Source organism: Vicia villosa, linkage group LG2 (genome assembly GCF_029867415.1).
Source record: "Vicia villosa cultivar HV-30 ecotype Madison, WI linkage group LG2, Vvil1.0, whole genome shotgun sequence".
In the NCBI taxonomy this organism is placed as follows: Eukaryota; Viridiplantae; Streptophyta; class Magnoliopsida; order Fabales; family Fabaceae; genus Vicia; species Vicia villosa.
In genome coordinates, this window is record NC_081181.1 from 5,142,724 (window position 1) to 5,168,796 (window position 26,073).

Here is a 26,073-nt window from a genome sequence, read left to right on the forward strand (position 1 = left end):
CTCTTCCACTCCCTAACCCTAGTCCTCTCCTCCAGCTGAACTCAGGACCAAGTGTGTACACCTCAATCCATTCATCATTAACTCTCTTTCTCCACACCCACGACTACAAGAATAATTCTGCTCACTTCTTTAAAACAGTCTTTCAAATTTAAATCACAATGTAGACATTTATATGTTTTCACATTCAAAACACATCTCGTTACAATTCAACCCCACTCAATTGCTGATTAATCAGATGAGTTTTACTTTACATTTCCAACATCAATACACTAATGGCTGTCTCTTGCTAAAATTAAATAAATACAACTGAAGTTCAAAACCCAAACTTGTTTTTGTTGAAAAAAGAGATACAACACCTAGTATGAAATGTGCACAGAAACAGCATCAAGGTTGTACAGCTTCCAAAAGTTTCTCATAAACTTGCCTAGCAGTCAAATCCTCCACCTGAAATGATCGTCAAATGGTCTATTAGGAATCAATTGTGTCTGAGGATCAGTATCGTATATATGTTTCTTTGAGAAAGAAAATGCTCAAATGCAAGATATGCTTTACTTGAAGGTGATATAATTGATAGTAATGTAACTCACCACAAGAAGCTTTGACTTATTATTCCATCCTCTCTGAAGAGTCATTTGACTCAATCTTAAACCCAAAACCTATAAATACAAATTTAGTCATATGTTGTCAGTGGTAACCAACTATATTTTCCTAGAGAGAGCAGATTTGAGCAAAGAGACATAATGTATAGGCAACCTTGCTGTCATGAAGAAGAAAGAGGCTGTTTCCATAGCTCAATCTCATGACTACAAGGTTACAAGGCAACAAACAACCCTAATCTTGAGCAAAACCAAACGAGATTAAAAAGAGTAAAAGAGGGTAGAGATATATACTTTTCCCATAAACTCCAAAAGTTCATTGTTAGCTTCTCCACGTGCAGCGGGAGCAGCAACAGAGACTCGGACATCATCGGCATTTACTCCTAACACAGAAAACTTGATTATAAATATCCATAATGGTTTTAGTAAGAAGCATTTGCACTCCAAATAGATGTATCCAATCATGTGAACATGTTTTTGGATCATATAACTTTTTGATCTTGTTCATTAGGGGCTTGAAACAAAAACAGTGTTGTAACTAACATGACATGTTTACCAATTAGCAATTACAAAAACAAGAAACAAAACATATTTGCATTAAGGTTGTTAGTTAGTTACTTGTGATAGCGGAGCGGTGAGCACGATCCTCGACTTCAATAGCAAGTTGAACAAGTCCACCTTCAAGATTGGAAATACAAGGCGGAACAGGTGCATCCTGGGGGTTGGTTTCGGCAGCAACAGTACTGAGTGCTTTGTCAAGTACATAAATAAAAGTGGAAGAATCCAAATCTTGTTGAGAACGATAGCAAACAAAGAGACCACAGCCAATACAATTCATACGGAACTGTTTCTCGACTTTGCCTTCCCCTCGCTTTAACAGAACGTTGCCAGCTTCGTGAATGTTGAATCTAGCAAGATGTTTGGTCTTGTCTAATACGTATGCTCTATCAGTGTTTCTTCTAGGCATTTTCTGCAATTGTGTGTCTTTTGAGTTTCTAGGTTAGTTTTTTTTTTGGAATCAAATAAATTGGATTGAAGAAGAAAAAGAAAGGAACAAACCAGTGATGAGAACATGGGAAGCGCAGTGTTTGCAGTAATAAACAAAGAGATCGGAGTTAGGGCCTTCAGGAGCCGCGTCCTCGCTTGAGTATGTATGCGTCGTCCTCTTCGGCATCTCTTTCTCTCTTCTCTTCGCTTCTACCAATTTTCAATTCCAATTCCCTTTTGTTTATTTATTCATTCGCTTATTTTCCGTTTACACCCCCGTGTTTTTACTCATACACCACCTTTGTTTTTATTTCAGTGTCGTCGTCGTCACTTTATTAGTTATAGTAATTCTTTTCATTCTGTTGCTTAATAAATAAATATGACAATACTGATTTTTAATTCATTCTTGTGGAACCATAAACAACAAAACAAGCTGATATTATATATTTATAGTTAAGCACCATACACAAAACAAAAGGTTTAATCTAACTTTGAGATTACACATTAAAAATAAACCCAATTATTGCCTTCTCCTCTGCCTTTTAGAGCTCCAACACTAAATCTGCAATTTCATAAAATTTGTTCAGTTCATGAGTGATATGAGTTAACTAACACAAAATTAAATGAGTGAGATGCTTACAGTCCGCATCTGTTTTGATCCACTGCTCCTTATTCTCATATTCTGCCCAACTTTTCTCATTCATTCTTTTCTTCTTCCTAGCTGCTCTTGTATTTACAGGGTGAATTTTCTTCTGAAACATTTGGACAATCTACAATCCAAAAATTCATTCACTTATCAACCGGACTAACTCATAACTTATCAATTGAAAAATATAAAATGTGTGTGGCACCTTATAATGCAGTTTTCTGTCTGCTGAAGCTGAATCAAAAGCATGGACCATCCTTTTTTTCTTCACATTTATTTTCATGGCCTCCACCTTGTCATTGTCAGTATCGTCATCCTTTCCTCCAACCAGACTGTTCTCATCTTCTAGTTTGCTTCTTTGAAACAGCTCAGCAAGTGATGTTCTCTCACTCTGATGCTGCTGCTGCTGCTGCTCCTTATTCTTTGACACTGCTACCATACTTGTTGCCGATAATTCAAATGCAGATCCAAAGAGATATCCCTGAAGTGGACAAAAGGTGTTTGATTCTCCGCTGCTGCTTCCATGGCTGTTTCTGCCAGATGAATCAATATCATCACTGCTGTTGGTTAGCACAAGAACTTTCTCTAGCTCATCGTTGATCAGCTTCAGCTCATTCTCAGTCACGTCATCATCCCCTTCAGTTATTATATCATCAACACAGATGGAAAATGTTGGAGTTGATGATGGATCCAATCCAAGAGTTCCAATTGCTAGGAAGCCCGGGAAAATACCATCATTCCATGCCTCTTGCTCTTCTTCCTCATCAACTGCTGCTGCTGCTGCCAACAGATATATTATATATATATATGCATTTTACAAGACATCAGAAATCAAATTTCATGCATGTAATAGACATGCCTAGTTAAATATGGCATAATTTATGGTGTACTGTTACCGGAATATAAAAATATAGTTACCAATGAGCAGGTGTTTCGACGGTCGAGTGCTGTTCTGGCCAAGTTTTCTATGAATCCATTCAAGTAACTGCAGCAAATGAAAAGAATCAACTTAGAAGATTGATTATAAGAAGCCAGACATTTATAAGATATCGAAATTAGCAATTAATCGTCTTAATTACCTTCATTCTTTCAAAGTGTGTTATGACTTTGTATGCTAAGAATAGTTTGGCATGAAAAGCTATAAATAAGAGTAATTTGTTAAGAGCGATGACATTCCAGAAATGTGCATACAGAGATAAAACATAGAGATAGTTACAAAGCATTGTTTGTTAATATATGTCAACATCCACATATGCCTATTCGATCATGTGCAGCTGAACGAGTTTGATTAATTTGATCAACGTATCTCCCAGGTGTGCCATCCACATGTTGTAATGCGTTAAAAGAATGTAAGACATATAACATTTTGTAATTTACACTCCAAACAACTTTGAAATACTTTATTACTAAAATATCAAGAGTCTATTACAAACATAATAACAAATCAATAAGGTTTGGTTAAAGAAAAGTAAAATTGTTTAAAGGAAAGAGCATGTGCAAAAGCGACCAGAGTAAACATGACTAGATTTTCTTGGAGGGGAGTAGAGAGTGATTCAAGAATATGACATTAGCAAAAAATTTCAACTAGTAGGGTCACACTTTTTTTATCACAAATAACTCAATAAAATGTCTAGTAAAACCCTATAAAATTACAATCTATTAGAAATTTTTAAATCACAATCTTTCATTGAATATTTCAGCTTAAAAAATTCAAATTGTTCGAATTAAAAATGTAAAGTTTGATTTAGATTACATTACAATTATGATTGAAAATCTTTCTCTACTGGCCAAAGGCGGCCAAAGGCCAAAGTTTAACTCAACTCAAATTCACTACTTTTGACTTAAGATATAAAAGTCTTTTCACACGGAAAGTAAGGTATACTCTCTGATCTCTACTTTTCATTATACTAATCTTGAATCTTGAATTGACTTAGCTTTGGAGTGCTAACTATGTAGATCCACTCCCGCTCAACTTTATCGTAAATTGAAACCACCAGTTCAGGATTCCGCATTCACCGATCACATCCAAATTTGATTCCAGAACAGAATAGTGGCGTTATTTATGGGAAACCAGTTCTAATTTCTGTGTTTTTCACGATTTCACGTATTCTTGCAGAGAACATCAATCAGATAGCCCCCTCAATCTGGTCAGGAGGGACTGCAAACGTTTATGGTAATCTATGTGTTTTTAGATGATTAGTCCATCCCTTTCACATTTGCTTTAGTCAAGTATTTGTACAATCATCTTTCCTTTCATTATTTATGCTTGCTAATTAGGTTTAATGACTATTAAGAAATGTAACATACTCCATTAACGATTTGTAACAGATTTTATTAACGATTTGTAACAAATTCATGATCGTTGATTGCCTCTTTGGGTATCGTAACGAAAACACGCTATCAGATGCGGCTTCCTAGAGTCCGATATGGGGAGTCCATCCCGACAAAGAATAAACCCGGAATATACACGGGTTATGACACCGCCATTGCGCCATTCATAAATTGTTGTGTGCAACCCGACCTTATCCGAGCTATGTATTAAAATTTTGGGATGTACATAAATCCGCAAAGCACGGAGCCTGTAAGGATGAAGTGTTTTGAGTTTATTCCATATCACATAAACTTGATATAAACGTATTTTAATAAAATATTTTAATCTTAACTCTTCATTTAAATTCAATGGTGAATAACAAATATATTTTTTATTCTCATATTTATCATAATTTACTATAAAAACATTAAATATGTATGGTAGTTAACTCTATGAGATATTGTGAGTTTGAGAGAGCATCGAAAATAACAAGGAACTCAAGATGCAAAATCTATAAAAGACTTAGACACCATACATTAGGTATATGTGTCATCTATCTTACATATCCAATATCTCCTTCTTTCATACAAACTCTAACCATGATATTATTTATTGAAGAATTCAAAAGAAGAAATGGACTAAATCTTCAAGACCTCATCACACTAGATATCAACCAAATTCTTAAAATATTAAAAATATGAATCACCTCCTTTTAGATAGGTAACATTTTATTTATTTTTAGTTGATGTGAGATTGACTATTGATACTTAAATTTCAAAGTAGGAGTCATTCACCTCATTAGATTTATTTTAAACTAAAATCACACTTCTCCACCAAATGGAACCATTAATCTAGTATCACTTGTTGAAAAGTTTGAAGAAGCTATGCAAGCAATCACGAGCTAAACGTCAAATACTCCTTAAAAACCACTAACACCAAATTTTAATCCAAAATATGAAGACATAAGTATTAATCAGCTCTGATTCATTCTCACCCATGTAAAAACTTCGTCAACATGACATTTAATTCCATTGAACAATTTGATGTGAGTACAAACATATATGCCTAATATAGCATTGCACTGTAGAGTAGAATAATTCCAAGACGAACATACAAAAAAGCCAGTGCTATCATCTTTTAAATCACAATAACGCCAATATTGAAAACTTAATAACTTGCACATTATAACCTATTTGTGGCCATGAATACAGTGGCGGAACTGGGGGACGTGGGAAGGCCACGGCCGGCATTGGCTAATATGCATAAGGATTTTCCTTATGCACCATGCATAAGTCAATCTAAGCCATTGGATCATATTTTTAATCTAATATTGAGTATTGAGTATTGACTATTGAGTAATGAGTATTGACTATTGAGTAATGAGTATTGACTATTGAGTAATAATTATAATTTGATCTAATGATCCAATGGTCAATAATTCTCTATGCACGGTGCATAGATTTTTATCTATGCACCGTAACTGCACCACCCCTCAACTTTTTATTTTTTTTAATTCATATATATTAAATTACTAAAATATTTTTATATTAAATTAAAATTAATTTTTATTTTTTTTCTTAATCATAGGTTAAAATACATATATCGTAAAAAGTTTCTACTTTTTCTTTCTTTCTTATATGTATTTGCTACTGACACTAGAATTGGAACAAATTAAAGTGATTGGCATATATCAGGTAAAAAACTTTATTCATTCTTCTTTTATAAAAAGTAACAAATTAAAGTGAGTGCTTGATTTGTGTTTTTGTGATTTTTAGGGTTCTTCTTTCTTAATGTGTTAAATTAGATGAACAACACATTAAATCATTAATCAATAATATTTTATATGAGATTTATTAAGCCAATTCATAACACCGTAATTTACAAATATAGTTATACACTGTAAAGGTTTATTTAATCATTGTTGCTGCTAATTTCTAATAGTGAAGTTACCGGTATTTGAAAACGGATTAAAATTGATTATTTAAGTTTATTAATTTTTCTCTTTTAATTTCTATGTTCTCTAAATTGATTTTTGGATCTGATATGATATTATAGAAAAAGTAAAGATGAATAATAAGAAAATTGATTTTTTTTCAAAAGGAAAGCATGTGAAATTGAAAGAGAAGAGAGAGATGAAGAAATTATAATCCCGACATCCGAATCTGAAACGGTTCTTAAGAATCCAACAATTGAAGAGCATCATGGTTTTGAAAATTATTTTGTACGCGATCTTGGAAAGCGTCATCCGGTTTGGCAATATCCACCAAATCAAGTGGAAGCAATACGAAGAGCTTATCTAAAATGGGGTCTATATCAAATTCATTTAGAAAACTATCCTTGAAACGAGCTAGAGAGACTCGTTGGGGATCACATTATGATTCTATTTCTAGCTTGATAAACATGTATGAAGCAACTTGTTCAGTTTTAAAAAAAGTTGCAAAAGATAGAGGAAGTTATGCTACACGCGAGAATGCATATAGTTGTTACAATTACTTGAAAGCATTTGATTTTATATTTATTTTGCACTTGATGAAAGAACTCATAGAAATAACAAATATGTTTTGTCAAGCCTTAAAAAAAATCAAGATGTATTTAATGCTATGAACTTGATTGGATAATCAGTAATTTGATGCCAAGCATCCATATTTGGTTGTTTTGCTAAGAATTAAAACATGTGGTTTAGTTCATTTTAGCCTTTATGATGTATCGAATGGTTTAAGTAAAGAGAAGAAAATATTCTCATAATAAAATATTTCTTTTTCTAATTTCTTTTTATATGAGATTAATTTGAAGAGTTTAAAATCACTTCACAATATCATCCAATTATAATACATCATTTTGATATACAAGCTTGAAATTAAAATTAACAAATTATAATTTAATAATTTTAATAATTTTTTTCTTTTCTTATGTATCAAAATGATTAAAGCTATGTTTGGTATAGCTCCTTTGTATCTTGCTGTGATTTTTCACTGTGATTCTGAAGTTTTTGACGTCCATTCAAACATACTATAATTCTAATCGAAAGTATATTGCAATTAGTGTCTTTCTGAATCATTCAAGGAACTGAAAAAAAAATGTAACCTTTATTTTTTAAATATAGATATGTGTACATTTTGTAACACATTATTAATTTTTTTTAACCATTATCTTAGTATGTGTTTGATTCTGTTGAGAAAAAATTGACTTTGAGAGAATAAATTTAATAAAAATTGACTTTAATATAAAGTGATTTATGTTTGGATATGGGCTTGTTTGTTTCAGCTTTATAAAAATTGATTTTTTTCTTTGTATTTTTAAAAATAAATTTTACATCGTATTTCAAAATATTACAAATTTTTTTATATTCGCCTTTTTAAAAATGAAACACTAATTTTGACATCCTATAATATAAGCATACATTATGGAAGACTAAAACATAGTCAAATTTTCAATTTTTTCAAAAAATTATTTCAAAAATGATTTTTATGAAAATTTAATTAAAATAATTTCAAAATTAAATGAATATTTGAAATTTTGTTATCCAATTTTTTTTATAAATAGAAGAAATACTTAAAATCACATTTTAAGAATAATTATTCAAATCGGATTTTCATTTGAAGCTTTTATAAAAAAAATTGTAAATATTTTTTAACACAAAATTATGTAACACTATAAAAATTATTTTAAAAAAAAGCCAAAAACAAACTAGCTCATATTCACAGCAAAAGTGATTTGTATTAAAAATGTTGATTGAATATTTTTATCAAAATTACTTTTGAATGTCTAAATGATACAAATGGCAAAAAAAAAATGATAAAAATGGCAACAAAAAAATGACAACAAAAAAATGACGAGAGATATTGATGTTGTTAAATTTAAAGGAAAAAAAGAAACAGAAAGGAGAATTTATTTTTAAAATTGATTTCAAGAAGTTAGAAATTGTAGCTTTATAAAAATTCAATTCTAAATAAGAAAAAAACACGGTAGTAAAATACCAAATATGTTGGAATTTATTTTGAAGGACCATAGTTAATTTTTTTGAAGAGTTTTACCGAGTGACAATTTTTTATTAAAAAAAAGGAAATGCTAACCAGTGTTTTGTGCCACTTTTTAAGTGATTGAAGTGATAAATTTTTTAAAAATGCATGTAATCAATGCATTGAAAATTGAAATGCTGATTTTTATAAAGAATAATGTATTTATTTAGTATGTTTAAAGAGTGCCCCGAAGGCTGCTAAAGAAAAAAAAAACAGTAGAAGAGATAAAGAGAAATAGGTTAATTACTAGCAATAGTCTAATGGTTAGCTAAGTGGACATTTTATGCGGGTATTTGACCATCCCAATTTCGAGCTTGTGTTTTGAATCTAATTTGCTAAGATCTCAATGTGATTGAATGAAATGACTATATCCGTTCATGAATCCTAAACAGAGAAAAAAAACTCCCAAAATACAAAATCATGTTCATTTGTAATATTAAAACCAAAGATATGAAGGTGTAGCTAATGGGGAGAGGGAGAACATAACTCTAACTTAAAAGACTGCATCCAAAGATGATCTTAGAGCAAATACCCAAATGAGGTGAATCACTGTTACTAAATTGTTACAGTTCTAAAAGCTTGGAAGATGTGATTTTGCATGAACTTGAAAGATTGGATTATAAGATTCTAGGGCCAAAGTAGATCTCCCTGAGTCTGTTGTTATGAGCTGTGATCTGTGTTAATTTCTTCTCGTATTTGATTTTTTTTTTTTTCAAGTTATAAGTTGAAACGCTACATCCAATTCTATAGTAGTAAATGCATATAACTTATCTTTAAGCTTAAATGATAGTAACATAAATTACTTCTAAAACATTCATCAATTTTTTTGAATAAGTTCAATAAACATCTCTGGAACTCTTTCGATCCAAAATAAAACTCTGAATCTTTAACGTGTACACATAGTGAAAATTTTTAGAGATATCAGATAGAAGATGGAATATTCCGTGACAGATCAGCATCCAGAACACCAATTTTCTTAGACATTGTACCATAAACAAATATCAAACTGAGAGATACGTGAAGTTCTAAGTTTTTCTTTGGCATCAAATGGAACAGTGCAAACAATAGGCAGGAAGAGGGGCGTACGAGACAGACAGCAACGAGCCAATGAGATAGATGAGACCAGAACATCAACATCAGTAATCACATTCCAAACTTGCAGACTAGGACTAGTGACAATAAAACCAGACAAGATCCACCTTAAAATATTTGGAGGAAGGCTATCTTTGGAAAGAGCGAGAGGAATTTTTGTTTTTGAAATCTTGAGATCCGGCCTAGCGACGGACTAATCCAAGGGGACCAATCCCACCGTCCACTTGTGGGGACCTTGTTTAAATACAGAACTTGTTCTGTATGGACTGACCCAATACATGAATTGTTTGTACCCAACGGAATTCGAACCTGGGGTCTTGAGAGGAGCACACTCTCAAGACCCAAGCCTCAACCACTAGGTCAACCCGTGGGGTTAGAGCAAGAGGAAGTTACAACATTCTCAATGGATCAGGAAGAAAAAAAGTCATAGAATTGCTAACAGAATGTCTTAGACAAGTCAATCACAATAATATTAAATTTCACCCAACAGTTTGTAGAAAATTCCTAGAGTTCTATCATCATTTGATTCCAACTGAATATGCACTTTGGCTTATTTTAAGGATACTCTATTCAGAATCAGATAACATCCAAAATCCGCGGACCAATATAATATCAACTCCAACTATATTTCTACTAGAATACAAATAGCTGATAAGAGTTTGTAGGTCCTAGTATCAAAAGAAGAAAGGCACTAACTGAACTCATTTAGAATTATAATAGTCAAATAGAAAATTCCAGAGAACAAGAGGTCGGTTTCTTGGTCAGCAGCCAAAAACAAAACATATCAAGCAATTGGAAGCTCACCACAGTCACTGATAACCACCTTCTTCCTTGGACGATCACCACGATCTGTCTCTTGCGATTCAATCAACCTAACAATGTCCATGCCTTCCAAAACTTGGCCAAATACAACATGTTTCTGATCAAGCCATTGCGTCTGCCAATTACGTATATTATATCAAAATCAAGCATCGCATATTTTAGCAGCGGATATAAATTGAAAGTAAAAGAGGTTGAAAATGAATGTTGTGGAGTACCTTGACAGTGCATATGAAAAACTGACTCCCATTGGTGTTGGGACCTGCATTTGCCATACTAACCGTTCCGGGTCCAGTATGAGAGAGTTTAAAATTCTCATCTTTGAATGTGCGACCATATATACTCTTGCCACCGGTTCCATTTCCTTTGTCGAAATCTCCTCCTTGAATCATGAATTCTTTGATGACGCGATGAAAGGTGGAATTCTTGTAGCCAAAGCCCTTCTCGCCGGTGCAAAGGGCACGGAAGTTCTCGGTTGTCTGGGGGACATCGTCGCCGAAGAGTCCGATGACAATCTTACCGACGAGTTTTCCAACTGGATTTCCAATACTGATGTCAAAGAATACTTTGTGAGTCACTTTTGATTGTACGATAACTTCCTCTGAGTCGGAATTACCAGCAGCCGCCCTCACTTTGAGTCTGGCAGCAGCAGCAGACGCAGGAAGAATGCTAGTGGTACGTAATTTCAATCCCAGAGGTCGGTGAATGGGGATATTTCTAGGGTTAGGGTTGAGTGCTGTGACTGCTAGGGTTCTAGTATCTGCAACATTTGACTAAGCACCCAAAACAAAAACAATAAAATGAATGAATTGAATTGAAGGAAACCAAACCTATGTAGAAGAAGAAGAAAGAATTACCAGTGAGAAGAGTGGGGGTGATATAACATTGAATGCAGCAGCAGCAGCCATCGGAAGGAACGGGGCGCGCGTGTTATAACTTACCAAGGCTATCTATTAATCTATCTCAGTATCGGTTATTAAACTCAAACCCTGCATATGCCTCTCTTTCCATCCTGTGGATTCACGTCTAAATTACTATAATGTCCTCCTATAACCCGCTAAATGTATGTATATAAAGGATATATCTAAATACTTATTGTAAATTGGGATATGTCTTAAAATTTTAGTTCTGGTATATTTTTGAGCTTCTTAAGATTTTAGTAATTGTAAAAATTGTATAAGGTAGAAATTCTAATGAATGTCTAAAAATATTTTGAGAATCAATAGATCGCTTTAAATGTGTTGAATGTACTAGAAATATCTTGATAGAAAAGTGAAAGTAGGAGTGACAAACAACATGTCCTTCTCATTTAGATTTCTTGCGTAAGAGTTTGAAAAAATAAAATACGGTGGGGCGGATGAAACGGGCACATTAGAAAGTTGGTATCTAAACCCTTGATCTGCCCTACACTAAAATGCAGATAAAACAGACATGTTCCACTGATCAAATCAATTTTATCACCTCTAAGAATGTTCTGTGATAAAGAGCTAGAACACTATGGTACATCAAGAATTCCTTCCTGATCATGGCCACTTAGAGAAGGAATTGGATCACTTATGTGAGAGTTGAGATTCTCTCCATTTCTTTAAAGAAATAGAGAGCGTCATTACTAAAGTTTGAGAGTATAAAACATTTATATTATTGAAAAACGTGACATATTTTTCATATTTTGATTTTTATATATGAAAACATTAGTAATGGCATTCTCCATTTCTTTGAAGAAATGGAGAGGATCTCAATTCTTTATGTGAAAGAGTAAAGAGAAATCCATATACTTGATTTATAACCTCCTCAAACTGCATCAACCCTTCATTTTTTAAATATTTTCAAATTCGATGAGGTTTAAAATTTAGGCAAATTGAAAAAGGAAAACCTCTATTAAATATTCAGATTTTGAAATCCAAATAGATTTTTAATTTTAATTTTACATATATTTGAGATTTTGCGAAGTTGTGATGCCTTAGTGAGACACATCTAAATTTTAATATTTGTTATTGTATATTTGATGTGTATGGATTTCAAAATCTAAATTTTAGAATACTTTGAGAATTTTACCAAAGTGTATAAGGCATGAGATGAGAGGTAATGATTCACCCTCCTATAAATTCACTCATAGGGAGAATTTGAAGTATGAGTTATCCTAGGTTTTTTAATTGAAACAATCCCCCCTCACATCAAGTATTCTTACTTTGGGAATTAAATACAACGCGGCACTCGTCATTTCTTTTGATTTTTGCTCCATCTAAGAAGACGCCTTACAAGCTCTCTTGCCACTAACTTGTTGAAAAATTTATATTCACATGCTATTTCAGCTAACTTGTTAGCCTCGTGATTGAATTATTTTGGAAATATATGTTAATATCAGGCGTTTTCAAATTTCTTCAACAACTTTTTTGCTACAAGACAATATTTAGATAGAACATAAGTTACACATTTGTATTTTAGAAATAAATGTTACATGAAAATTTGTGAAGAATGACTTTTAATTAACATGGATTACCTCTATGTCAAGAATGACTTTTAATTAAGGATTAAAGTTTCATATTTTTCTTCATTATTCAAACATTTATATTTCAATTCTACCATGCATCTAGTGAGATTTCCATTCGAGGAAATAATCAATATTCTCATTCCAACACTTCTTTTGGTGTTAAGATACATCAAAATACAAATGTCACGCCTTTAAACCTATGAAATTCATTGGTTCAACTTTAAGGCATGGATGATCTACCATAGAATCAACAATGGCTTGTCTTTTGACAACTTCCAATAGGTCATATATTGTAATATGCTCATCATCCTCGAGCTGCCTTATGCTCATCAGCCCATCCAATGCGGAAAAACAGTCACTGGCGTACGCTTGCAAAATGTCGTAGGCTCAAGCTCAAGCATCATAAAACAACAGTTGACGCCTCCGGTACAAGTTTAATAGACAAGGATATACATTGTTGCTTATATTATTACATATATTCCTTATCATAGACAATGTTTATGAAACAACAATCAAATGAAGTTCATTCTAGTTGGTAATTTTATGCCTGCCCTTTTCAGAAGTTCAGCTGAAGCCTGTTTTGCTTTCAAAATAACTTCTTCCTGTCATGGACAATCAAATTAAAGTCAAAATGAACACAGTGGGGAAAATATTGCTTAGTTGGTAGCAAGGAACGTAAAACCAGTTTGAAAGATATATTCCTAAATTTAGGGTTTCACGCCTCTCCTAAGTAGTTCAATTAAATACCTCATCCACGTTGACAATCTTTTTGTCCTTCATTATCCACAGACCATTGCACATAACAGAAACCACATTTTCTGTTCGCATGCAATAAACCATGTTGGAGATGCTGCATATTAATTAAACAATATATAAGGTTTAAACAATTTGGGATGACATGATGACGATAAAAAAGTTGTATTCAGCAAGTTAAGATTGCAAGAGGATATAGAACTTCTGTCTTGTAGTCACACGATTGCTTTATATAATGCTTGGGGAAGCCTAACCGTTATAGATTATCAATATCACCCTAGAAGAATATTCAATAGCCATCTCATTCAAAAATAGTTCATCCAATGTAAGTAATTGAAAAGGCTATTTATTTGACAAGGAGATGGTTCTTACCAGTCATGAACAGGAACCATAGACCAAGTGGAAGGATTGACAACAACAATGTCAGCCTAACAAAGGACAAGGACAGACACTGTCAACTTCTTTTGGTAGAAAAAAATGCTGAATATTATTATTAAAATCATGTATATGGTTCTTTTAAAATATTCTTTACAAAAAACACTCTGATGCCAAAGTCAATCTCAGTATAATATGATAATAGGGTATGAGGGAGAGCTAAAATAGGATAAGGCCCCCTTATATATAAAGTGAATGGGCTTATGTAACTGTCATGGGGCTTATGTCTTGGGCCATATGGGAAGTGAGGCCATGTATTCAAACTTCTTACCACTCGGTCAGTCAGCCGAAACATACTGCAGAGTTCCGGATACAGGTTGAAGGTTTAGCAACTCAGTTTGCAGTGCCAAGTTTTTGACATTTGAAGATAATGTAGCTGGAGTGCTGCATTTTTGTTATTTTTATATGCTACACTAGTGTCTTTTCGTGTCTGCTTGTCACAAGCCAGTCAGTCATCTTGATGTGCATATATTTTGTGGAGCTTCTCTCCTCTTTCCATCGTATACATTATTCAGGTCTTTTGCATGTTGCAGTGATGTGCAGCGTAGTACAAAAAGTACACAAGGTGGTGTTAGAGTCTATCCAAGATAGTAGGGTCACCTGCTATCAGGCCACTGCTATCGAATCACTCAGGTCATGCTCTAGATGCCCAATGGTGAATGGGTCAGAGGGTGTTAAGAGTCTCACATTAGATGAGATAAGGCATGAAGACGAGTTTATAAGTATAGAACTCTTTACTTAAAAGCTGGTTTTCAATGGTTGAGTTAGGCCCAACAAATTCTAATAGCCAACTATCAAATTGAATGTTATAGGTTTTACACAAAATTGAATGTTCAACTAAAAGGTGTTCTATCAGTAAGTTCTTGTTAAATGAGAAGGTGAAAACCATAATAATCATAATAAAACCATATATAATTGGAACCAGTACCAACCTTTTTCCCAACCTCAAGAGAACCTAGTTCATCATCCCATTTTACTGACTTTGCACCATTAACTGTGACCATTTTAAGAATAGTTTCGGCAGACAGTGCTGTAGGATCTGTAGTTCCATTGGCAAAAACTTCCCGTCCTTTGTTAATTAGAGATGCTAGGTACATTTCATCCACTGCAAATATGATGTATTAATGAAAGTTCCCATTCAGTAAACTGTATCTAGCATTTTCCATCCCATGAATGAGACTCCCACTACTATATGCATGTTGATTGTTTCCACGGTATATTTATAAGTGTATTGAAAATAGCAAATTATTCACATTGTGTATACATGACACTAATGAGAAGTACGAAGGAAAAATAGAAAAATAAACAAGAATTGTAAAAGTAGAAAGTTGAGAATAACCAATGCTCATGCGATTGTTTGATGGAGCCCCATCCGTTCCCAAGGAGACACATATGCCAGCAGCAAGCATCTCCCTTACAGGTGCAAATCCAAGCATTCTCATAGCAGCAGCTGGACAGTGAGATACTTTGACCCCTGCCCTTGAAAGAAGAGATATCTGAAAATTTAGCATTTCGAGGTTGTCACATTTAAGAGGTGAATGAAAGGATCATTTCAAGTAAAGTCTGTTGTTGGATCCACAAAGTCCATATCAGCAAATACTTACAAACAATTAATGATGTTAGTTTGCATACCACCATCACCATTTATTTATCATCAATAAGAAAAATCAGAAATTGGAAAGACGAATATGCAAAATGTTACCTCATTATCATCCACCCAAACTGAGTGAGCTGCTAACAGATTATTTTGAAGGAAGTGTATCTTGTCCAAGTATGTAACAGTTCCATGATTAACTTTGTGAACATCCACAACTAGTTCATTCTCATACGGTATCTCTGCAACATGCTGACAATTATGCAAATTCTACTCAATATGTTTTAAATATAAAATTGAAAAATTACAAAAGCCAAAGATGAGTTGCCAAATACCTATGAAGCACAGATACCAGAAATACCATACTCAGACATACACATGTCTACACTGATAATAATTTGAAAAATAAATAAATGAACCAAAATAAATAAATGAACCGTAAGCACAATTGTGCTGCATAGATACATACCATGTGTATTCCGGTGTTGAGTTGTGCAGCAGCATCTCTTGTTTGAAGAAGCAAGTTGTGTGTAGAATTCATGATTTGTCTAATTCCAAACCAGATTCTAATGCGACCTTGAGCTGTATTATTGTACTTGTGATAATTATCCTTTTGAGATTGAATACAATCCTGAGTAGTACGAGCAGCCCAAGAAGAAGGCAAACCATGACCAGAATCCATAGTTGACTGAGTCAAACAAGCACGCAAACCAAGCAACTCAACAGCTTTAACCATTCCAGAAACATGTTGACCACCAGCTTCAGCAAAACAGGTAACACCGGAGTGAATGAGTTCGATACCACATAGTAAAGTAGAGAGATAGGAATCGTTTTCGGTCATGGCGGATTCGTATGGCCAAATGCGGTGGTGAAGCCATGTGACTAAGTCAACGTCATCGGCGATGCCTCTGGCGAGTTGTTGGGAAGTGTGGACGTGTGTGTTGATGAGTCCGGGGAGGATGATGTGGCCGGTGAGGTCGATGAGGTGGTCGGCGAGATGAGAGAAGTCGGAGAGAATCTGTTGGGAGTGTCCGATTGCTTTGATTCGATCGAGATGAATAACGATGGCACCGTCTTTGAAAACTCGTTGATCAGCGTCCATGGTTACGATAACACAACCGTAAATTACAGTCATCACTTTCTCTTTCTCCATCTTCTTCCTCACTCCCTCCAGGCTCCTCCTGTTTCTGTCTAATTCTTTTTTAAATAAAAAACAAATATTAGTAGAGACCACTGACTGTTTTGGAATAAAACAATTATGATGGAGGGACCATTAATGTAGTATAGTAGTAGAAGATGGACTAGATTGTAACCCTTATATAGATGCACTGGATTCTAATCTTGATATAGATATGAGACTAGGTTTTAATATAATACTAGTACATGGGACAACAATGTAATGGTGATGCAAGTGAAGACAATATTTTAGAGGTTTGTTTTCAAGACCCGAGAGACGATTTTCATTTTGACCACAATTTTGTAGATGAAGAAGCAATGATAAGGGATAAAATAAAGGAAATGATGGGAAAAGAAAAGGAAATGTTTGGTTGGAAGACCATCTAAAAAAACAAACTCCCGCCGAATGAACTAGTATTGCAGAAGGATAAGTGACTCTAAATGATAATGCAAAAAAAAGCTTCTTGAGAACTTATTTTTGGTTGTTTCAGATATTTTGTGTGGGACCATTTGTTACCTTGCATTTAAACAACATTTAAGTAATTTAAATTAATTTTACTTATGCTCAGGTCCAGATAGGCTAACTAGGCATTGGTTTAGGGCCTCAAAAAATTTCTTTTTATTAGCTATTATACTTGATATTTTGTTTAAAAATAATTAATAACATTCAATTTCCATTACTATTACTACTAATTTGTTCCTTTACATTGATGTAATTAACTGCATTTTATTATGAGCCCGACTGTTAAGGTCATGTGAATATGGAGAAATAACAAGTGAACCCGACTGTTAAGGTCGTGTGAATATGGAGAAATAACAAGTGAAGTCATTGTGTTGCTATTTATCTACAAAATGTTTTCTTGTTTATTTACTCATATTATTATATTATTGATTAATTTGTATAAATTCTCACCATCAATTCACAATAAATATGTATGTGCCCCCAATTTTCTTTTGGATAGAAAGAAAAAAGCATAGCAGAAAAACAATTAGATTTTAGTTATTTGTATAATTTTCTCCAAAACGTGATTATTTGCATAATTTTTTTTAATACATAGTTATTTAAAAAAAAAAAACGCAAACAACCATCTAATATTTTAAAACTACTTTATCTGAGCATGATTTGATTTAGATTTTTATTTTAAAAGCCAAAAACAAGAAACTCACAAGACTTAGTTGTATTGAAAACGAGTTTGTATTTGCTATAATGCAACTTAAAACAGCAGTATGTTAACTACAATTTTTCTGTTTTAGAAGCACTTGCAAGCTTGGAAAGACAAATATTAGGTAAAAATAAATAGGTCGGCGAGCTTGAATTTTGCTGCATTGAACACATGAAATTCATACAATACAATTGCAGGAGGTACCTTTGTCCTTCATTACATGACTTTTATTTCCTGGCATAGCCAAATGTCTTATTTCTATGTCATCGAATACCTATTGAGCAATTAGAGCTTAGAATAAACTGGCTTCCGTTTCTGCTTCGCTGCCGCAACTGCTTCAATTAAATCACTGGAAAACAATCTTGCAGAATTTAAAGTTGCTACAAAATCCAACCCTTGATCCACAGTCAAGTCCCTACTTTTAAGCAACACAGTCTTTGTTCCAACAACTGCCAGTGGTGACTTGCTAGCAATACCTGTGTAATGATTAATAATAAGTCACAAGAATATTCAATTATCTAATTAACACTATTGAGTAACAAAAAGAAACCAACCCTGAGCAAGTTCCCTAACACCTTCATCCAGTTCATGTTGCGAACGAAAAACTCGAGAAACCAGACCCAACTCTTTCGCCTCCGAACCGGAAAACCTTCTCGCAGTCAAAGCCAACTCCATCGCGTTGCCGAAACCAACAATACTCGGCAGTCTTTGAAGCGATCCCAGATCAGCCGCCAAAGCCAAATCCACCTCTTTCACTGAGAAAAACGCATCCTCTGTACAAACCCTTATGTCACACGCGGTTATGATATCGATTCCACCGCCGATGCAACCTCCGTGAATACTTGCAATCACAGGTTTACGGCATCGTTCGAGAGCAGTAATCGAATCTTGCATCGCCAGGATCTGTCGACGGAGACTCTCCCCGGACAATTCGCCGGCGGTAGAATTCAAAACGGAAAGATCGATGCCGGAGCAGAAGTGTTTGCCAGCGCCGGATAAAACGATAACGTTGACATCAGGATTGTGATCGAGTGCATAGAGGGCTTTGGGGAATTCAGAGAAGAAATCGTGCGTGAGAGCGTTGCGCTGTGCGGGGCGATTAAGGTTAAGATAGAACACACCGGATTTAGGAATTTTCTCAATAATTTCTAGGGTTTTCAATTTCTCTTCCATCGTCGTTATCGAATTCACTATGCCTGAGATTAAAAAAAGAACATTAATAATGCAGATCCACAAATCAATAACAGAAAGAAAACAAAAATAAATAAAGGTCCTACCGGGAGTCGAACCCAGGTCGCAGGATTCAAAGTCCTGAGTGCTAACCACTACACCATAGAACCGTGTTGTTGACATATATCTACATTTTTGTATTTCTAGCACTAAATACCTCAATATCTATTTGAAAACTTGTTTAAATTAAATAATACTTTCGATCAACTACATAAAATTATGTTGATGGTTGCCTTACCTACATTTAATCCAAACGTAATAAAGTTACGTATTTTTTTTTTAACCATTTCTAAAGTTTGAATAGTCTCAAACACATAAAAAATAATTATATATTTTCTAACCTTAAAAAAATTAGCTAATATATGTTCCGTTTACATGCTAAGAAATCTATAAAAAAAAGTTGTTAAAAGATTATATGTTTAAATTATTATAAATTAAAAGCTCGATATTATAGACAACGTTTTTGTATTTAATTTTTTTAACGTTCTCTAAGAGCACACGTTAACACATTTCTTAAATATAATATTTTTTATGTATGAAACGTATGCTCAATCACCATAGCTAATGCTTAAATCCCTAATCATTTTTTATGGTAATATATGAACTTGTGAACGCATTTGCTTTTGGTGAAGTGAAAAGTTGGTTGGCACTATCACCGTTGATATGTGGGTGTGTATGTTTTCGTGTGTTTGTGTGTGTGTGTGTGTGTGAGAGAGAGAGAGAGAGAGAGAGAGAGAGAGAGAGAGAGAGAGAGAGAGAGAGAGAGAGAGAGAGAGAGAGAGAGTGTGTGTGTGTGTGCGCGCGCGCGCGCGATAGATCAAGCAAGTGCCTTGAGGCTGAAGATATGTGAATAATTGATCATCTTTTAACCAAATTATTAAATCAGGTATTTTTAATAATTGATCATTCGGTGAAGGAGAGTAAATCCTCTTCCTGTTATTTCGGTTGTATGTGGTCAAACCTTGACCAAGTAGTGATAGTAGTTTATGATTAATCCTTTTAATATGTGAGATATGGTCAGTCGGTCATTGAGACCTAGGACTCTTTGGTTAAGAGGGGGAAAGTCTCACTAGTTGCTCAAAATGTGCTAAACACATCATCTCCTTTAAACTAGGGGACCAAAAAAGCTTACTCACATGTCTGCCATGTGACCTCACCAGACCTTTGATATTCATTTGGTTTAGATTATGAAATAACGATCCACAGTCCCTTAAGCATCAGTCTTGTGAGGATGAAGTGGTTTAGGAAACAAGACATAAAAGTACATGTAACACATCTTAAAGTCTTGTGATGCCCTAAAGTGCATTATCTTCTTTAGTCTGCTAAAGAAAGTCAATCTAATATTGTTCTCCCACTTACAAGTAGTCTCATCCGGTCTTAAAAGTAACTAGTTGAGCAACCGGTATCACGATTATTCATTAAACATATAACACGAAACTCAAGATGCCATGTCAAATTTAGGAAAAACAATAAGGAATGTTTTATTTCTTTCATGAAATATTTCAATAATGGGACATGTTAGATCATAAACCTTAACCCAGTTGTGATTTTACACACATTTATGAAAGGTTTCAAGTTATATTTTTTTTATTTGACTGGCTAGTAGGTCGACATCTAACTCTTTGGAAATGCTTTGAATGATAGCATTATAGTAAATAGACATGTAGGAATTTATTGCAGAAAACTAAGAGCCTACAAGAAGTTCGCTTAGACTGATCAAAATTATAGCAGGAATGATCACGGGATGGAGGGAAATTTGACCAAAGAAAGGAAATTACAACAAATACATTATACTCAGGGAGAAACCACAAAGATTCTTCTGAGATGATTACAAATCCAACCTCGTCAATCTAACTTGACAACGCGAGGTTAAGCCAAATAACATTTATAATATATCTAGGCATTCCATAAACGACTATGAAGGTTAAAAAAAGTTATCAATAAATATATCTAGGAGGGTAGTCTACAAAATTTTGTAAACAATAAGCACAATGCTATAGATAACAAAAATTCCAAACCTTGTTGTAGAAGGACCATGTCACATGAACCTTATATGAGGTCTATAAGTTTAGAATAGAGGCATGACTGAGATGAACCAAAAAAGAGAAGTTTGTTTCCTTAACCCAAAGAAATAAAACTCATATTGGGAGGATTTGCGGGAACTCCAACAATGCCTAGAAAAGGAACTTTTGGGCCTCGAAATCCATTTTCTCCCTTACATAGCTATGGAATACATTGCCTTCATCATAGTCTTTCAAAACTATTACAAATGCAACAACGTGATGCAAGACGACCCCGTGGTTTCATTTGTAGGTGTGGTAAATTACAATTTGAAGAGATGCCCAATTGACTGAGGTAGTTCAAGTGACATCGTATTCAAAGAAACATACAGATAATTGGGTTACCTAACACAATTATTAATCCTTGTGGTAAAACACTTAAAATATTCTCATGAGACATTGTTAAATCTATATTACTCATAGAAGTTATAATAAACTTTGTAGGAGACATTGACTCCAAGTCTCTACGACTACAGACCAAGTAGTTAGTTATAGAAGGAACATTGACTTACATCATCCTTATCGAACGACTGATATTGAATGCACTTAAAGCTATTATAAAACCTACATATGAAAATTAAGTTCCCATTAGATAACATGAAGATCTCCGGCATACGTGTATATAGGAAAATGGTGAAGTAATGTTATGGCAATAACTTAAAGAAGCACTGTGAAAACCCCAACCAAGACAACAAGTCCATTAGTATATAGGAATACAAGGAAGAGTGAATATTCACATAGTTGGACTCAAAGGAATAAAAAAAGTGAAAGATTATTCCTATGCAAAAATTGAAATAGGTTGAGACCGTAGGCAATAGGAAAATCATCTAAATGAGCCCCTAGTTTCATTTGAGGAGGAAGTTACCCTAGTATAGCCTATAAGGGACAACAACTCAGACTTGTTTGCATGGAGCCTAAGTGACTTACTTAACATGGATTAAATGTGGTTCCTTACCATATATCAATTAACCACGCCATTAGACTTATGGTACAAAAGAAAGAAAGTCGACACGAGAGAAGCGAAATATAGTTTGAGGATAAACATAGAATTTGGCTAACACGACTTTCATTTTCAATATTAGCTATCTAAATGGCTAACTAATGCAATGATGGTCAAAAAGGAAAATATCAATTGGAGGATATTCCCATAATACTCATTTATGAATAAGGATTTCCTTAAAGACCCCTCACATTGCTAAACATACACATGCTAGTAAACGGGACTTCGGGTTGCAAGACACGTTTTTGGGATGCCTACTCGGACTATAACCAAATCACGATGAACTTTATAGATTTCTAAAAAAATATTCATGACTGATGTGCCAAAATATTATTATCAAGTTGCACCCTTCACACTTGTCATACCCCAAATTTGTCCTACCCCTTAACTTTTATCTGGCTTAGGTTTTGCATTTCATCTGTATACTCTCCATTAGGTCATCTAATACAACATGCATCATTCATCAAATAAAACATTTAAAAATACGGCATCAAGGGTCATGAAGCAAGCTGAAATTTCACCTAGGTCTTGGCACAAGGCAACCATTGTTCGAGTTTTGTTTCTTCTATCATAAGATATGGGATTAATGGTTAGTTTGAAGATTGAAGGGCAAGATCTGCTGATATTAAGCATTGAGAGAAGTAAAAGAATAATTGATCATTTAAATTTGGAAAAAGAAGGAAAACTAAAGATGATCTCATTAGGCATAAGTTGACTTTTCATCAACAAGTCAACCTTGAGATGTTGACTTTCGTTGACCGAGTCATGTTGACTTCCACATGCAAGATGGACTATGACCGCTTTATTCTGAAATGCATTAGGATCATATTGAATATCGAATACTGAAGCATGAAAAGTTCAAATTTAGAAAAGTATGGGAATTCACTCAAAGAGGGAAAGTTTTGTTCATTACAACTTCGATCATTCCCATTACATCAAATTCCTAAATTCTAAAATTTCTAAACCTATGTCCTTCTTTGATCCTAAAACTTCATGTCGATCTTCTTCCGAACTTTGCCAAAGCATCGCTCACGAATTGCTTCCATGAACTTACAGCCAGCCTTGTGAAAGCATTATAAGCACCTGCATTTTGAAACCAAAAGCAATCCACATCAGTACATAATAATTTAGCCAACCAATGCTGCAGCCAAATAAATCACAAATTCACTACAAAACCTACATTTAAACCATACACTAAAACCAAAACAGACCTGCATATACATAAAAGCATACAATTCACATCAGTTCAAATTCAAGACCAAGCCATGCACAGTTTGTATTCAAATCATTCGTGTTCACAAAATTCATTTTCAGTCGTACATTCAATACTCAAAACAGATGCGACATTCCGGACAGCTCAATGGGTTTCACGATCAGTTCTATGTCAGGGCTGAACATCAATGCATAAATATCGTCTCAGACACACAGTGTACGGCATATAATTCAAAAAGGCGTTGTGATGCGAGTTCAAGGATTCCAAGTGTGCAATAAGACTCCAGGATGACATCATATTTCAAGAGGCATATGTAAAAATCAGAAAATCGATATACAAATGCTCCGATTCAGTCCTAGAATGTGCACTCGGTTCAATAGAAAAAACAGTCGGCAATAAAAGCTCACAATTAGCAGCAGCATATACTAACATCCTAACAGTTTTCATGATTGTGTTACTAACAGTCTTTTAACAAGTAATATACTAACCATTAACAGGTTTTAAGTTTAGTGTTAACAACTCCTAACTAGTCCCTAACCAATTAACATTCAAATAGCAAAATAACCAAACCTCCAAACTGACTCAAACTACCAAGCAATAGTCCTTAACAGAAGTTACTAACCAATGCCCCGTAACAGAATTCCTAACTGTCCTCTAACAACCATAACAGAATCCTAACAAACCTAACCGAATCCAGCTAACCTCCAGCTCATCATAACAGACTAACAGAATCTAACAGAGGAGATAACAGAAAAAGAGAAGAATCAAAGGGAGGGAACCTGATATATAGCAGCATCATTCACACTTCAAAGCCTCTGGATTCATTATCCATGAAATCCATCTTCATTCTCTCTCATCATCATTCATCTTCCATTCACCACCTTCATCTTCCTCTACTTCACATATCACCTCCATTTTCATTCAATTACCTTGAATCTTCATCCACTTCTCTTCACGATTTCCCTAGAAAATCCACAAAAAGCTTCGCGCCAATCTTCACCTCATCCTCTCATCTTCATCCAATTACCTTGAATCTGAAAGAACTTCAATCATCACCATCTCGTCAAGGAAACCTGCAGAAACCAAAGAAGCGCAGCAAGAACATCAACAAGCAAAAACTCCTCAAATCCTCTATGCTATCGTTCGGCATCTCATTCACTATCCATTTCGCTCGCAACAATATCGCATAACAAAAGGAAAAGGAAACTCACCCCTACCAAATTTGTAACCAAACTTCAGAGGCAAGAACGTCTTCATCATCATCGATCCATTCTTCAATCACCACCAGAAGCACTCGCCGTCATCATACCGACAACGATTCGGAACAGAGTCGGAGAGAGATTGAGAGAGCAAGCGAAAGGCATCGGAGCTATGAGATTGAGACGTCGGAGAAGATGAGAGAGCCACGGGATTGAGCGGAAAGAGATCGAGAGAGTTTGAGAACTGAAACAGAGACGAGAGATTTGCGCAATGAGAAAGCTGAGATTCCGCCGCCGTGAAGCTTTCACCGGCGCGATGATTTGATCGGAGAGAAAGAGCCACCGCCGCCGTTGAGTTCGTGGGAGAGAGGAAGACGAGTTGAGAGAAGCTCAGAGGTCACAACTTTCTTAACCCTATTTCCCCTTTTGATTTCAATTAACGTTTTTAGATTAATTAAAACTTTTTCTAATTATCATTAATTGCGTTAATTGAGGTTATTAGAATTAATTTAACATAAAGTCTGGATAATCTGATTTCATAAAGTGGATTTAGTATAAGGTTTCAATTGGATTAATGGGGATAAAATCTAAATAATGCATTTGGATCAAGACAATTCTCAGCGGGCCTTCTCACAAGAATTTCAGGATCACACCCTGACTAGGCCCATCACACCACGTTTTTCTTTGGCTGGCTGAACAAACAAAAAAACCTCCTTGGGCCAACTCCGATTGGGCCTTACGCCCATGCTGCTATATGCACCAGAAACTTCAGTTTGCACCCCCCCGTTTCTATTTTTTAATCACTAGAATTTTAGGTTTAGTTAGATTTTTTCCTATTTTCTTTTAGTAATTAAAAAGCTAATTTTTTTTTCTATTGTTTTTAGACTTTTAATCAATTTTTGACATAAAAAATGTTCATAAAAATACTAGTTCTAGGCTTATTGTTTTAGTCTCTTTTTCTTTAGTTTAGAGTTCATTTCTCTTTTATAAAAAAGGTCATAAAAAATAATAGTATTTTAATGTGATTTTGTATCAATGCTTGAATTGTTTTGTGTTAGTTCCATGTTATTTTTGTATGATGCTTGTGCGATTTTATTGCTTGTACTTTGGCCATATTTTTGGCCTATTTTAGACTCCATTAGACATAAATAGGAATTAGACAACTTAGACTAGAATTTAGAAATAGTTCCCTTCTTTCATTCTTTTCTTTTCAACTTTTAAAATACTTAATAAAAATCGATGAAGATCATACCGTTGCTTTATTTCATAGTAGGAAAGAAATGATTGGG

The 26,073-nt window shown here is 34.3% G+C and overlaps 5 protein-coding genes, 1 long non-coding RNA gene and 1 other non-coding gene across 10 annotated transcripts; all 7 read right to left on the reverse strand.

Annotated features, from left to right (window-relative positions):
• Positions 1–199: 199 nt before the first annotated feature.
• On the reverse strand, positions 200–1,901 carry LOC131648876 (UPF0235 protein At5g63440). Its single transcript, XM_058918604.1, has 5 exons — positions 1,656–1,901; positions 1,215–1,580; positions 891–979; positions 588–656; positions 200–444 (listed from the first exon to the last, which is right to left on the reverse strand). The coding sequence occupies exons 1-5, from the start codon at positions 1,768–1,770 to the stop codon at positions 385–387; spliced, it is 699 nt and encodes a 232-aa protein (XP_058774587.1). The 5' UTR covers positions 1,771–1,901; the 3' UTR covers positions 200–384.
• Positions 1,902–2,368: 467 nt separating this feature from the next.
• On the reverse strand, positions 2,369–3,314 carry LOC131648493 (protein LAZY 1-like). The gene is made up of 3 exons (XM_058918246.1): positions 3,309–3,314; positions 3,148–3,214; positions 2,369–3,009 (listed from the first exon to the last, which is right to left on the reverse strand). The coding sequence occupies exons 1-3, from the start codon at positions 3,312–3,314 to the stop codon at positions 2,369–2,371; spliced, it is 714 nt and encodes a 237-aa protein (XP_058774229.1).
• A 6,858-nt stretch (positions 3,315–10,172) lies between these two features.
• Positions 10,173–11,482, reverse strand: LOC131648880 (photosynthetic NDH subunit of lumenal location 5, chloroplastic-like). Its single transcript, XM_058918610.1, has 3 exons — positions 11,328–11,482; positions 10,689–11,243; positions 10,173–10,588 (listed from the first exon to the last, which is right to left on the reverse strand). The coding sequence occupies exons 1-3, from the start codon at positions 11,376–11,378 to the stop codon at positions 10,436–10,438; spliced, it is 759 nt and encodes a 252-aa protein (XP_058774593.1). The 5' UTR covers positions 11,379–11,482; the 3' UTR covers positions 10,173–10,435.
• A 1,593-nt stretch (positions 11,483–13,075) lies between these two features.
• On the reverse strand, positions 13,076–17,344 carry LOC131648878 (uncharacterized). Of its 3 annotated transcripts, XM_058918606.1 has the most exons (8): positions 16,213–17,344; positions 15,852–15,995; positions 15,489–15,645; positions 15,082–15,254; positions 14,087–14,142; positions 13,969–13,991; positions 13,709–13,811; positions 13,076–13,563 (listed from the first exon to the last, which is right to left on the reverse strand). In XM_058918606.1, the coding sequence occupies exons 1-7, from the start codon at positions 16,894–16,896 to the stop codon at positions 13,741–13,743; spliced, it is 1,308 nt and encodes a 435-aa protein (XP_058774589.1). In that variant the 5' UTR covers positions 16,897–17,344; the 3' UTR covers positions 13,076–13,563; positions 13,709–13,740. The 3 variants fall into 3 exon arrangements, with proteins under 3 accessions (XP_058774589.1, XP_058774588.1, XP_058774590.1); XM_058918605.1 differs by lacking the exon at positions 13,969–13,991 and having other exon boundaries at positions 16,213–17,337; XM_058918607.1 differs by lacking the exons at positions 13,969–13,991; positions 14,087–14,142 and having other exon boundaries at positions 16,213–17,342.
• Positions 17,345–18,202: 858 nt separating this feature from the next.
• On the reverse strand, positions 18,203–19,507 carry LOC131648879 (delta(3,5)-Delta(2,4)-dienoyl-CoA isomerase, peroxisomal-like). The gene is made up of 3 exons (XM_058918608.1): positions 19,360–19,507; positions 18,637–19,278; positions 18,203–18,558 (listed from the first exon to the last, which is right to left on the reverse strand). The coding sequence occupies exons 1-3, from the start codon at positions 19,433–19,435 to the stop codon at positions 18,368–18,370; spliced, it is 909 nt and encodes a 302-aa protein (XP_058774591.1). The 5' UTR covers positions 19,436–19,507; the 3' UTR covers positions 18,203–18,367.
• On the reverse strand, positions 19,351–19,422 carry TRNAQ-UUG (transfer RNA glutamine (anticodon UUG)). Its single transcript has one exon. It is a non-coding gene; the product is annotated as a tRNA-Gln (tRNA).
• Positions 19,508–23,235: 3,728 nt separating the features above from the next.
• LOC131645789 (uncharacterized) lies at positions 23,236–25,192 on the reverse strand. Of its 2 annotated transcripts, XR_009297194.1 has the most exons (3): positions 24,797–25,192; positions 24,365–24,658; positions 23,236–23,455 (listed from the first exon to the last, which is right to left on the reverse strand). It is a non-coding gene; the product is annotated as an uncharacterized LOC131645789 (long non-coding RNA). The 2 variants fall into 2 exon arrangements; XR_009297193.1 differs by having other exon boundaries at positions 24,365–25,192.
• Between the last annotated feature and the right edge of the window lie 881 nt (positions 25,193–26,073).